The 13,935-nt window shown below is 31.9% G+C and overlaps 1 protein-coding gene across 2 annotated transcripts; it reads right to left on the reverse strand.

Annotated features, from left to right (window-relative positions):
* Nucleotides 1–1,092: 1,092 nt before the first annotated feature.
* Nucleotides 1,093–10,623, reverse strand: LOC129952412 (uncharacterized). 2 transcript variants are annotated; one of them, XR_008782300.1, is made up of 3 exons: nt 10,028–10,623; nt 9,205–9,970; nt 1,093–1,602 (listed from the first exon to the last, which is right to left on the reverse strand). XR_008782300.1 is itself a non-coding variant. In XM_056064975.1 (2 exons), exons 1-2 carry the CDS (start codon nt 2,017–2,019, stop codon nt 1,129–1,131), a joined length of 831 nt encoding a protein of 276 aa, XP_055920950.1. In that variant the 5' UTR covers nt 2,020–2,270; the 3' UTR covers nt 1,093–1,128. The 2 variants fall into 2 exon arrangements, 1 of the variants encoding a protein (XP_055920950.1); XM_056064975.1 differs by lacking the exons at nt 9,205–9,970; nt 10,028–10,623 and adding an exon at nt 1,663–2,270.
* Between the last annotated feature and the right edge of the window lie 3,312 nt (nt 10,624–13,935).

Raw genomic sequence — 13,935 nt, forward strand, 5'->3', positions numbered from 1 at the left:
ATTTTTTTTTCGTCGGAAAAAATAACCTTTCGCCAATCATTTGTAGTCATTGAATTCTGCACATCCCAGCTCATGTGATCTTTCGCAAAACACAAGCGTTGCTTCTTCCTTGCGTCATTAAGTGGTGTTTTTTTTTAAGCTTCAGGCGCTTTATGAGTTAAGCATTGCGGATCGTGCGTTTGACAGTCGATAAGCTGGCCTTAACATCAGCTTTATCCCTAATTTTAGCTGCCGATAAAGATGATTTTGACGCTATTCTAAGTATATTTCGCGTTTCGCGAAGTGTTAAGGCAGAGGAAGTGTTTCCTTTATAATTTTTTAGATACGACGATGGATTGTTTAAATAGTTGCTGATACAATGATCACTTCGATTTATTTTTCGGGCTATAGCACGGCATGAAAGACCTTCAGAGTAATAAACATCTATTCTTGCCATTTCCTCCACTGTCAAACATTTTTTCTTGCCCATTTTTATTACAACTCAATAAACAAGAATTAATTTATAAAATGCACCATTTATACCGAAAATAAAATGAATTCACTTCACAAGACAACGTTTATATGTTCACTGCTTCTAATCTTATGACCCGATTTATTTTCGCATATTTTCGACTCAATTGACAATTTGTCATAAAGGATCCGTTAGCTAATTCTCTAATATTCCCAAATTTTACATTTTGTTGCTAACAAAGTAGTCTTTCATTTACTATAGTTGTTTTTTTCTAATCCACCATGTAACGGCAGAAATATCGATTTTACTTCTCAAAAAATCCTGCTTCTAACCTTATGACCCGCAGTGTATGTATATGTTGATTAGAAACATTATTATTTTGCAATGGTTTTAGTTAAAGTGATGATTTGAATTTCTCACTTTAAACGCTAAAACTTTAATGTTTTATTATATGACTCTTCTAAATCAAATGCGATTTTAACTTATGCCTCTCGCATTATTTTTGTTTACTTGTTTGTTGCTTTCAGCCCTAAATTATTTAGCGTTATAAATAACAATATTCTTGAACTACCCCAAAAAAGCAGTTATAAGTATTATTGTTAATTCATGGTAATTTAAAAATAAAAGCATAAAAAAATGTTATTTCAACTAACTTAACTATATTTGGCAAATAAATATTATATAGATACTTCTTCAAATTCGTCTGGTAAATTATTCTCGATTGGTCCTGTAAGAACGGTTTGTTTTTTGTCTACAAGGTCCACATCTATTTCTCTATTGGTTCTATTGTTTGACAACATGGACTTAATGATGCTCTTTGATAATATCTGGTGAATTTCGGACATAGCAGCGGTTGCATCAAGTAGCGTAAGCTGGCTCAGTTGCATCTCTACTATCTTGGCAAATGCAGTGTATATGGAGTCCTCAGGACTTGATTTTGTGGCCTCTTCAAGATTATTAACTGCAGCATCCAACTTTGAATAATATGGTGATAGTCTGCGTTTTTCTTTTCTGGCCTTGAAATGTGATTCAGCTGTCTTCAGAGTTGTCGGCAGTGGGTGGGGTGGCAATATCACATCTTCAACGGTTACATCTTGCTCACTTAGAGTAGCTTCTCCTGGTTGCCGTTCGTCGTACTCGGTAATGGAATCCTACAAGAAAAATTAAATTCATTAGATTACGAAAACAAGATAAGCATTCATGTAATATACGGAATTATGGTCATAATTTTCTATTTTCGGTCCCTTTCTACAGACTACTATTGAATCAAGAAAATTCATGTCATTATAATAAAATAAGTTAGGTTGGTATATTTTGCTTGTTCCGTAGGAATCATCAACTTTTTTCTTCTCGCTCACATAGGCAGATCGCAGGTATTTTATTTTGGTCTTGACTTCGGTAGGTTTTTTTCCAAACATTTTTGCCAATTTCTCCCATGAATACTTCCTTAAATCAAATCGTTTATATGCGTTGCTTCTAAAATCCCACAGGCACTTAAGTTTTTTGTAAGCACCTATTAGTTGAAGAACTTCTTCCCGCTGCATTTTCCAATCGCTCAAAGACGTCATGACGAGAAAGTTTAATTATTATTTAATTTCATAGATCCAATCACTCTTTTCTTAGCTCACAATGTACACAAATATAGAACTAAAAAATAAAACTACTTTTTCAAATTGTTGGCTATCCACGGTGATGGCGACGAAAATGTACAAAGATTAGATTTTAGATTTTTTCATATCTCGTTCCAATGTTTTGACATGACGAAGTAAGAATGATAAGAGTGGAGAATATTACTGTAGAAGTAGGGGTCCCATTAGCAGAGTGTTCACACTAGATCAAATGTTTTGTCTTTTGTATTACAAGTTGACTACTTATTTCCTTGACCAAGCCAATTCTTGCAATACCAATATTTTTGTGTTGTGTTTTGAACATTATTTGGAAACAATAATTCAAATTTATTATTATTATTTTTATCTTTTATTAACAGGTAATTTAAATTACATGGTAATCTTAAAATTAGCTGCGAAGACTATTTGCTCTGTGATAAAAGATATGTACTTATATACTAATATTAGTAGTGACGATAAATTCATTAATTTTTTCTATATTTGTGTGGTTAGGGTTTTTTAATATGTCATTTATGTTATTATTTTTGAATAGTTTTAATGTAGTGGGTTTATAGACGATACAATTTTCAAGAATATGTCTTAGATCCAAAGTTTAATTGCAAGAAGGGGCAGTTTGTTTTTTTTTTTATAATAAGCGGACACTCAAGGGGATATATTACCCTTATTATGTAGACACAGTGTGAGCACTAGGAAAGGGAGAGAGGGGTTGAAAGGAGACGTCGGTGCACATTGGTTTTGAATTCCTGAATATTGCAATAGCTGGGAAAGAAAGAGTGTGGTAAGGCATTCCACATTCGCATAGTAGGGCTAAAGAACGAATCTCTATACTTGACAGTACGACCGAAGATGGGCTCGAGGGTATATTGATGAGCATTCCTAGAAGCGCGAGTATTACGGTTGAACTGTTTAAGGGGAGGAATGCAGCTAGCTATTTCTCTAGAGCATAAACCATTAAAATAACGGTAAAACAGGGTGAGACAAGAAACATTTCGACGATGTTCAAGTGACGTAAATGATCTTATGATGGTAATATCACCAATCAATCTAAATGCTCTACGTTCAATACTATCCAAGAGGCTTAAGTAAGTTGCAGGAGCACCAGCCCAGATATGGGAGTTGTACTCAAACTTTGGACGTATATAAGACTTGTAAATAACAGCCAGATCAGAGGGGGAGAAATATTTCTTGCATCGCCTTAGAAAACCCAAACATCTTGCGGCATTTTTGGCTACATCGCGTATGTGATCGTTCCACAAAAGGTGGTTGGTGATACACATACATAGAATATCCAGATGTTCAGTTTCCTCGATGCAAATGCCATTTATGAATAATGGCAGCGGGGGTATATTTCGCTTTAACGATACAAGACAGCATTGCGTTTTCGAAGCATTAAATTCCACGCGGTTTCTTATTCCCCATTGTACAATGCTGTTTAGGTCGGAATTTAATGAGCTTTTCATATTTTGTCGTTGCAGTTCCACATCCGAAGAAGAGGGGTGTGAATCTGAAAACGAATATGAAAAGCTAAGAGTACTATCGTCAGCGAAACAATGTATTGGATTAGATGTTGCAGACAGGAGATCATTAATAAAAATGAGAAAGAGTGTTGGAGATAGAACAGAGCCCTGGGGCACACCAGCATTTATTTTGTGGTTTTTAGACTTGAATCCATCCAATACAACTTGTATTGAACGATTCGAAAGGTAATTACTAATCCAACGAAGGAGGTATTAATGCAAACCGAAAGCACGCATTTTCGATAAGAGAGCCTGATGCCAAACCCTATCAAATGCTTTTGAAATATCTAGTGCAATAATCTTACTTTCTCCAAAGCTATGTAAAGATTTGTTCCACTGTTCGGTGAGATGAACCATGAGATCACCAGTGGACCTATTGCTACGAAAGCCATACTGTCGGTCATTAAGAAGCTTCCGTTCTTCAAGATATCTCTTGAGCTGATAATTAATCAGCGTTTCCATGACCTTGGAAAGAAGAGACGTAAGTGCAATCGGTCGATAATTAGATGGTGAGGAAGATTCGCCTTTTTTGGGAATAGGCTGGACAAATGCGGTTTTCCATCCGCTCGGAACGAGACCTGAGGAGTAGGACAGATGAAAAAGCTTACGCAGTGGTTTTGCCAGCGATGAAGAAGTACAGAGATACTTCAGAACAATAGCGGGGATACCATCCGGACCAGCAGATTTGTGTATGTTAAGATCTTTTAGGACCCTCGCTACGGTACGAGTGCGAAAAAAGATTTGCCCCATAGAATCATTAACTCGCTCAAGTACAGGCGGAGTCATAACATTTACTGGCAGAGTTGAATTGGCGGCGAACTGCCTAGCAAAGAGATTTGCTTTCTCTAAGGAGCTAACAAATGGAGTGTCATTCATGTTAGTGTATTTTTTGTCAGCAGGTGTTGGAGTGTAGTTGTAGTATGTCCCAGCCGCAGTCGAACGAAGTTGGTTATTTTCGAATTTTGTAATGGCTGTGGGATATTGTGGGTGGCATCTGTTCGCGTTGACTTTTTTGTAATGGTGATGTTGATATGAGCTCCATTCAAGATATCGGTTGGCATTTATAGATTTTTGTATTTTGTTTTTTTTTTTTTTTTAAATCTGCTTTGGTGTACATGTTAAATAGAAACACTGGTGTAGTTTTTGCGCATTGAGCAGCATGATCGGCATGTTCGTTACCTTGAATACAAGTGTGGGTAGGAATCCACATTAATTTCAGCTTGTTAGGTGATTTCACAAGTTTATTGCGGATATCGATGATGAGTTCAGTGTTATTATTTGGATTGTTGATAGCTTTAAGTACAGAGATACTGTCAGTGCAAATGATGTGCTTACCACGGCAGTTCAGTGCTTCTTTTGAGGCTTGCAAAATGGCGAATGCTTGTTCCAACACGTAGGATGTACTATTTTCCAGAGTCACTGCGAAAGATGTTCTTTCAGGTGACTTTGATCCGTCAGTGAACATAAATTTCCATCCGTCTGATTTCAGGTCAGAGGAAATACTTTCAAATAGTGCGTGGTAGATTTCATGACTTGTAATCTGTGAGTGTCATGATTGTTGATTCCGATTTTATGGACCAAGGAGGAAATTTTGTTGCCGCTTGGTAAGAATTTCAAATTGTATAGCTTTTTCGAGAATGATGCTGATTGCGGAAGGGATTCTGTTTTTTGTTTTGTGTCCTTTAGATTCTAGTATATCCTTGTTGATCACTGAGTTTTGGGAAAAGGCCAGTTTATCAGCTAGCTTTAAGGTGATGTCTTCTTTTCTTTTTTCAATTGAAGGAAGCCCTGATTCTACAAGAATATTTTTAATGGGAGATGTAGGGAAGGCATTGATGGATCTTCTAGCTGCATGGTGATACGTTGGTTTGATAATGTTTAGGGTAGATTTAGGGCAGTTACCCTATATGTATAATCCATATTCAATTTAGCTGAGAACCAACGTTTTGGTGATGGGTAATAGGGTGTTGATATGTACACTACTTTTTACTACCTAAATACTTAATAATATTGATCCTCGCAGCTAGGGATTTCTTATGATCTAGACAATTCCATTTATATATTTTATTAAAAACTAGTCCTAGGATATTTAAATTATCAACGTTAACAATATTTATATTATTAAAATTTAATATTAATTGAGGACATTCACGCTTACGGCACACATGAAGGATTTTACATTTATCTATAGAAAGTTTCGCTTGAGATATAACTGACCAATCAGAGATATTATTTAGCACGTTAGTAAATAGATTCTTGCAATTATTTAAATCATTGACTTTGCAAAGAATATAGATATCGTCGGCATAAATGCAATAGACTAGGGGTTTGTATTTTGTTAGTATTGTGCATATATCATCAAAAGCTATAATGAAAAGGACTACCGACAAAGGCGATCCTTGTGGAATCCCGTTATGTAGGGGATATTGTTTTGAGAAGCGGTTATTAATCTTATAAAAAACAGAGAGAAAAAACTAATCGAAAAAGCCAAATTTCCTGGTCTCCCTTTGAAACCTCTTACTCTCATTTGTTATAGCGTGTTGAATTCGTATCGGTGTATACATGTTTTCACCTCGAAGAGCAGAGAGAGAGAAAAAACTTCAGTTGATAGATTGAGACATTTGACATTTCTCGTCGAATTAGAAAACAAAACAATTTCTTTCATATTTTATTTTAACCCATTATTTAATTATAATTGTTTAGTTTTTTTTTCTCTGGTATAAAACTTTCTTTTGGTTAAGAAAGATCTTACATATCCGTACATGGTTTTTGGCGGACAATGCCTTAGAAATATAATAATCAATGTGAAGGTGAGCATCGACACATCCTCTGTTTGCTTTGAAGGCAACTTGATTGGGTGGGATTAGTTTTTTTGTTTCGACAAACCAAAGCAGTCTTGTAGATTATTTGTTTTGGAGAGAAATTACACCAACAATTCATTATAAGTTTAATTGTTCCCAATAGTTCTAAGATCTTTGCAATATGTAATCTAACATTTATTTATAAATATTCTTAAAATGTTTTTTATTATTATTCAAGGAAATTTAAAAATGCTGGCCAAGGGACTTTTAGCTTCAGGCATACAACATTTAGTTTTAAAAAGTTATTAATTAAATTTTTGTTGGTACAAAAAATAAAAGCTGTTTAATTTGAATATACCTACATTTTTATATAAATGATCAATGATCAAAAGGCACATTTATTTTTTAAATTTAATCTATGTATTCAGCAAATTCAGCAAAAAAATATTATATGTACATACACATAAAATTTTTTTTGCTGAATAGGCATCAAATTTTATTTTGTTTGCATTCGAATTTTATAACTACTCTAGAAGAAAGTTGTATACATTTTCATTAGTTCAAACATTTTTTAGGTGTATATTCATTTTTTAAACTTAATCAAGTGTCTACGCAGTTAGAGCCATCTTTTAAAAATGCCAAGTATTGTATACAAGAATATACGCTTTGAGACAAAATAAAGTGCAAAAGCTGTTAATTTGATTTCATAGTGCTGCACTTTATGAGCAAAGAGAATTTTTTGACTTTCTTGCTACTGATGACGTCACAAACTTCCAGTTGTTTACTCTCTGATCAATAAACCCGTTAAAGGTTTATTCTTTTGTTTACCAACATCGGTAATATTGCTTCATATCAAGTTGACACCGCGACAAAATAAAGTGCAATTTTTATTACTTTTTCAATTTCTTACTAAATATTTAAAAAAAAAAATCGAAAAAATTTGTATAGCAGAGAAAATATTAAAAGGTTTATAAATTAAATTTAAAGTCATATTCATTTTATTACTTATTTTTATTTTATTCGGTTAAGGATATAATGAAACCGCTTTCAACCGAAGTGAAGGAAATGTTTGTTTAAGACCGTCAAATGGGTTGACATTCCCAAAACTAGCAGCAAAATATGGATTGACAAATTTATTTTAATTTTGTACAACGGGGAACTGTCGTCAACTTTAAAAATTCGCGTGGAAAGAAAAGGAAGACTACAGCTGTTGATGACCGCCGAATACAAATTTTGACTCGAAAAAACAAATTATATCTTCTGCCAGAAGAATCAAAGAAGACCAGGAGTTATCCTTTACACCAAGGACTGTTCAAAGGCAACTAAATGAAAGTCGCTTAATTTAAAAATTAATTAATTAATTAATATAAAAAACGGCTAGCTTTTCCAAGAATGTTTATATCAAAGCCACAATTTTTTTGGGAGCACGTAATTTGGTCCGATGAGTCCAACGGAAAGACTGCATTCAAAAAACCGTCAAACTTGAAGGAGGGTTACTTATGGTGTGTCTATGACTTATGGTCTGGGGATGTTTTCCCTTTACTACTGGAACACACTTTTCACTTTTATTTCTTATTTAAACATTTTTAAACTTTATTATTGAAAAACTATTTAAAAAATATATAACCACCAAGTTAGGTATTCAATTCAAAAATGGAAACGCGGAGCCACTCGTTATTTACTTTATCAAACTGTTTTTTGAATATTTTATACTATTTATGTTCATATTTTGAACTTGCATTTTATTTTATTTTGTCTTTTCTTTTTTTTAATATTTCAATATCTTTTTCTTAACTACAATTTTGTACATAACCTATTATTTATTTGTAATTAAGATCATGGTGTAAACAAATTTTGGAAGTAAGACTTAATAGAATATAATATGTACATACATACATATGTATTTAAATGAAAATATTTCACTCCGACTTAAGATTTGGGATTTGTACTTTATTTTGTCCGAAAGTGTACATACATATGTACCTACATACATTTAGGTAACCGTTTTTTTAACGGTATTGATTAAATTCGAATTTTTGCAATTTTACATAAGGTATATATTTATTCTTCTATAATTGTATTTTAAATTTGCCTTTGATTCAGCTTTATTTATTTATTTACAATTTCTAAGGTGTATCACGTTTGAGAAAAATTTTGGAAACATTAATGAAAAACGTTTCTGACATGTTTCCCATTTCTTTAAAAAAAAAAAACATTTCAGAAACTTTGCAAACCTTTCAGAAAGTTTTTGACTTCAATTTTCGATGAGACACATTTCTGAAATGTTTCTTTCTTTCTCATTTTTGTATATTTGTTTCTATCTTATCTTCTTAATAATTTGTATTTTTGGAAATCTGTAACAAAGGATGTTTTTTTTATTTTATACCTTTTTATCATTTGGTTGAAATGTTTGCTACTCCACACTCTTCGCAACATTTTATATCTATATTCATAGCCATTCCCCCACTGTCTACCTATGTAAATGCTTCGAAAAAAATAAGTTTACCATTCCGTCAGAGAAAAGTTTTGCGAGCGCCCAGACCAAAAAAAAATCAATTCAGAAATGATTTCAATTTCCGATATTACATTAATTAATAACTGTTTCTTGTTCGAAGTGATAAAAATTAAAAACATTTATTTTTTAATTATGTATGCAAACATAAACAAATATACTTTTAGTCTAATGCAACTTTTAGGCTTTGTTCTTTTTATTTCGTAATAAATTTATTTTGTTTTGCAATGAACAAAAAAAGAAGTTAAGCTTATTTATAAAGACAAATTAAAAAATTGACTTTAGCTAAACCTACCCACGAATAAACTGAGTTTATTTTCCGTTGAAACTTTTTCAAAAAGTAAACAATTTTACTTATGTAGGTATAAAACTAATAACTAAATAAAATTTGATTTAATTTTCACAAAAAAAAATGGGGTGTACAAATTTAATTGTATAAATTACAGATGAATTAATAAACTTTCTCTTGTAATGACGGTTAATTAAATAAAACCGAATTTTCGCATTCACATTACTTTTCTAAGCATATGTATATTACTCAAACAAAAATACAACAAATAAATAATTGAACAATAAAGATTTCAAACTTCATCAAAATCACACGACTGATCGTCTGCTTCGTTTTCGATCGATTCCCGCAGTGAAAAGGATAATTTTCTGTCCATATGACTCAAGGTTTCTCTTGAGCCTCTGTACGATTTGTCTCTGCACTTTGGTATCATCGCATTTATAATGTTTTTCGATAAAACTTGGTGTATTTCGGACATTGTAACTGTTGCTTCTAGTGGTGAAAGCTGACTAAGCTGTAATGCTATTGTTTTTCCAAACGCTGTATACACTGTGTCCTCATAGGTACTTTTTGAAATGTCGGCAAGTGTATTCACTGCATCATTTAGCTTTGAATAGTACGGAGCTAGTCTATGAAGCTTCTTCTTTGACCTGTGGTGCGTTTCAGTAGGCCTTTTAGGAGACATTGGTGGCGTCGCTACCTCTTCCTCGGTAATATAATGTTCGCTCATTGTATTCTCTAGGTGTTCTTCGCTATAATCCGCTATGGGATCCTAAGAACAAATGCATTATACAAACACAAATTAAACAAACTAATATATGAAATATACCGCATTTTCAAATTTTTCGAACGTTAGCGTTTTTCTCAGCACTATTACTGGATCTAGAAAACTCATGTCATCGTAATAAAATAGATTAGGGCGATAGGCCGGAGCAACTCCGCAAAATTCATCAACCTTTTTCTTTTCACTCACGTAGGAGGAACGTAAATGTTTTATTTTTCTCTTCACTTCATTAATTTCTTTTCCGAAAGCATCGGACAATTTTTGCCAAGCATCCCTCTTTAAGTCAGTTCGTTTATACTCGCTATTTCTATAATCCCACAAGCATTTATTTTGTCTATACAAATTTATTAGTTTCAAAACTTCATCTCGCTGGATTTTCCAATCACTCATTGTGATTGTGTTTACTACCTATTATCTCGTTAAAAACAAAAAATAGGGACACTTGAGAGCTATTAAGTCAACCAGAAATATCTGTTGTAAACTCTAGACTAGAGTTTAAATATCAACTAGATCGAGATCCTTTGAATTGAGACGATTCTTTTATTTTGGCTTAATTTTTGTTAAAACTTATGGCCGAAGATTCACTCAGATGAAAATTATGACAGCAAGCCGAATAGATTTTTGGATTTGTATCGACCTCTATGTTTTGACATGTAGAGTGACGCAGTGAGCAATGGGTAGTGTTATGAAGTGGAGACTATACGGAGAGATTTCATAGGGCGTGTTTAATTCGTTGAGATTTTGGAAACCGAACTTTCTTAAAGTTTTTAGTTATTTCTTCGAAACAGACGGACAATAATTTACACTTTTACTTGAAAGTTAGGCAAATTTCTATTACCTGATTGGCCACCTGCCAAACAATTACCTTCCAATTAAGGGAACTTTATTGGAAAGTTGACTGGAAAGTTAATTAAAAAAATCTTCCTAGCTATCAAGTCAAATAAGTCATTGTATTACAAAATGACAATTGATCATGTTTTTTCATTCAACTGAAAGCTGAAATTTATTAATTTATGATATATTTATTTTGTTCATGATTCTATTTCATGTTTTGTGTTAAAGGGTTCTTAGTCAAGTTGAAAAAGAAATAAGTAATATTTCTTCACAAATCGTGATTGACTTGTAGCTCGCCTTAGGAGTGTTTCGTAGACAGTAATGTTGTTTATAGCTTTTGTACTATTAGCTGAAGTAGTGGTTAGAGAAGTAAACTCTTAGTTTGAAATGTATGACACTTGAAAAACTAATTAGCTGTCTTGGTCAAAATTTACATTCAAAGGATGCAGTTGACTGCAAATGAAGTCCCTTATGTAGTCTAAACGTGTTTAATGTCTTCCAGGACTGAACTAAATAAAGGTGGTGAAAGGGGATTTCCTTATCTTAATTCTCTTTTATTCTATGTTTTTGTTCGTGCTGATATATTTTTGTTTTGGTTTAGGTTTTAATAAATTTAACTACCGGTGTACTTTTAATAAATGAAAAATAAGCCGGTAGTATAAATTCATTGAATTTTTCTATTAACTGATTCATTGTCTGCAAGTTGTTTTTGATGAGAATCCTTCTCTAAATCCAGCTTGTTTTCTTGGTTGATAACACGTCTTAATTGTATCTTTTATAATGGTTTTATTAAATTCTTCCGTTTTTTATAAGTTATACTTTTTATGAGTTCGTTTAGTTCTACTTTTTTCTTGGTTAAGTAGTTTTGGTTCTTAAGGTTTCTCTTCTAAAAATAAGAGCTTTAGTTACATCGGATATTTTTTCTTTGGAGGTCTTTGTGTTCGTTATTGATATTAGATCATTATTCGTGTTTGACAGAACAATTTATATTTGTTTAGAATATGCATTTGTCAACAACTCTGTATTGAATAATTTTAAAGTAATATTCGAGGTTATGTTACAATCTAAATCCACCATATTGTCATAACAAAGTTCTAGTTGAAGTTATAAAACACACAAAGATAACAGAGATGAAGCTGTAGAATTTGTTTGTAAGATTTAGTAGAACCCTCATAATTGTTCACTTGAATTTCTATTGCATTTTGGTTGCAGGGATTGGTCCGATAAATGAAATTGTAGCAGTGGAATTATATACATGCACACATATGTATATGTAGGTTCAAAAGCACCAGATTAAATTGTACGTGTATATTAATCTACATTAATAACATCCGTGTTTATTTAATATACAAATATTTTTTTGAGAGTTTTACCGAGTTTATATAAAATATTAATAAGTAGGGGGACACTCTCTAGGTGTTCTTTCTTTGTTTTCATTTTTAGAATACCGTTATGGTAGAAACTGTCGGTAATTAGATTTCTTAAAGTGAATGGGAGGACAAATGAAACCAGAACATTTCACAGGGTGTATCATAAATAAATGCAAATTAAATTTGTATTATAAGTTCTGTTTAAATATTATTTAATTTCAGTTTATTTTTTGTTTGTATTTAATGCTTGTGTTACAAACTCATGATTTGTGCAAGAGTTGTTACTGAATTTATTAAAATAAATTAAATATATATACGCCTATACATATGTACATCAAAATGTTTTGTATAATAGATATGAAATTTTTTTGCTAAAGATTCTCTAAGGAATCAAGAAAGTTTTTTTTTCGAAATTTAATAATTGATTTATTAAAATTCAACATTTATAGTTATTAAAGACGAGTTATGCAGGAGCAATTGCTTCTTTCTATAGCGCAGACGCGGAGCCATTACATACTGAGACCAAAAATTATAACTTACTTCTCTCTACTATTTTTGTCTGGTATACCAAAATTATTGAGCACCACATCTGCCACTTCCACATTGTAATAATGTTTACCTAATATTGAACTATTTTTTAATAAATACACGTATAACCTTAAACTTGAATTTTACCTTTAAGAATCTCGCCACACTACAAAATTTACCGCTTTTCCCTTTAAATTTGTAATCGAACAATAAATTACGGCAAAAAAAAGAACGTAGCTCATCCCCAAAACTAGGATAGAAAAACTCAAAACACTAGACGACAAAACTACGTTATTTTGTGCTGCATGAACAGAACAATTCGTTAAAATGATAAACACAGCAAAAACGTTTTTTTTTTAAGTCTAAGTTAAAACACAAATAATTTGCAAATTACAAATCCTAATCTTCCAGATACAGTTTAAATGATTTTAGTATCGCATTTAGTTTTCGTAATTTCTCATAAGTTATGAGCAGTGACGTGCGGCAGTCCATTTGACTGGGTAGACACAAATTTTGATTCATTATTTCGCATTGTAATAATGAATTAATAGTTATCTTATCTTCTATAGGTAGCATTGAAAACTTTACATTTGTATCATTTGAGAAATACTCAAAAATATCATAATTTCCTTAAAAATCCATTTTACAAATATGTATTGATTTACGCAATACAGGTTGGCAATCTCAAAAATTTACAACCTTAACTTGTCCTGTCAGTGTTCAATATCAGAATGAAATGAAAATAATTTAATTCACATGTAAGACGCAACGTCTTCCGACAGAGCTCAATATCGATAATTCGATTTTTTTTTTTCAAAAACAAACCGATAGATTTTTTTAAATTCTTGCTAAAATTTGTGTTCTTAGTTTAGCTTCTTTCAATATAAAAATATATAAAGGCTATCCCATCCCAGCTAAAACCGTTATTTTGTTTTTAAGTTTTCTCAAGAACTAAACTTTTTTTTTCTGCCAAAAATATCATTGGTTTTTATTTTTAATTTAAAAACAAATATTATTTTTTTCGAAATTTTATTTCTTGAAAATGGGTTATCATTTTTTACAAAATTGAAATGCCAGTCGTCTAATAATAAGTTCAAAATTATATTTCAAAAATATTTTTAAACTGAAATTCAATAACTATTTTCAAACGCAAGTTTAAAAAAATTGCATTTTTTCTTGAGAAATCAAATGGCATTTACATTTTTGAAAACAAATTTTTTT

This window comes from Eupeodes corollae, chromosome 3 (assembly GCF_945859685.1).
Source record: "Eupeodes corollae chromosome 3, idEupCoro1.1, whole genome shotgun sequence".
Taxonomy (NCBI): domain Eukaryota; kingdom Metazoa; phylum Arthropoda; class Insecta; order Diptera; family Syrphidae; genus Eupeodes; species Eupeodes corollae.

Excerpts from the sequence above, each read along its gene's own strand:
- LOC129952412 (XM_056064975.1), bottom strand. The coding sequence starts at position 2,019 with ATGACGTCTTTGAGCGATTGGAAAATGCAGCGGGAAGAAGTTCTTCAA. Across the intron at positions 1,603-1,662 it reads AAAATTATGACCATAATTCC|GATTCCATTACCGAGTACGA; the intron begins GTATATTACATG and ends TTTTTCTTGTAG.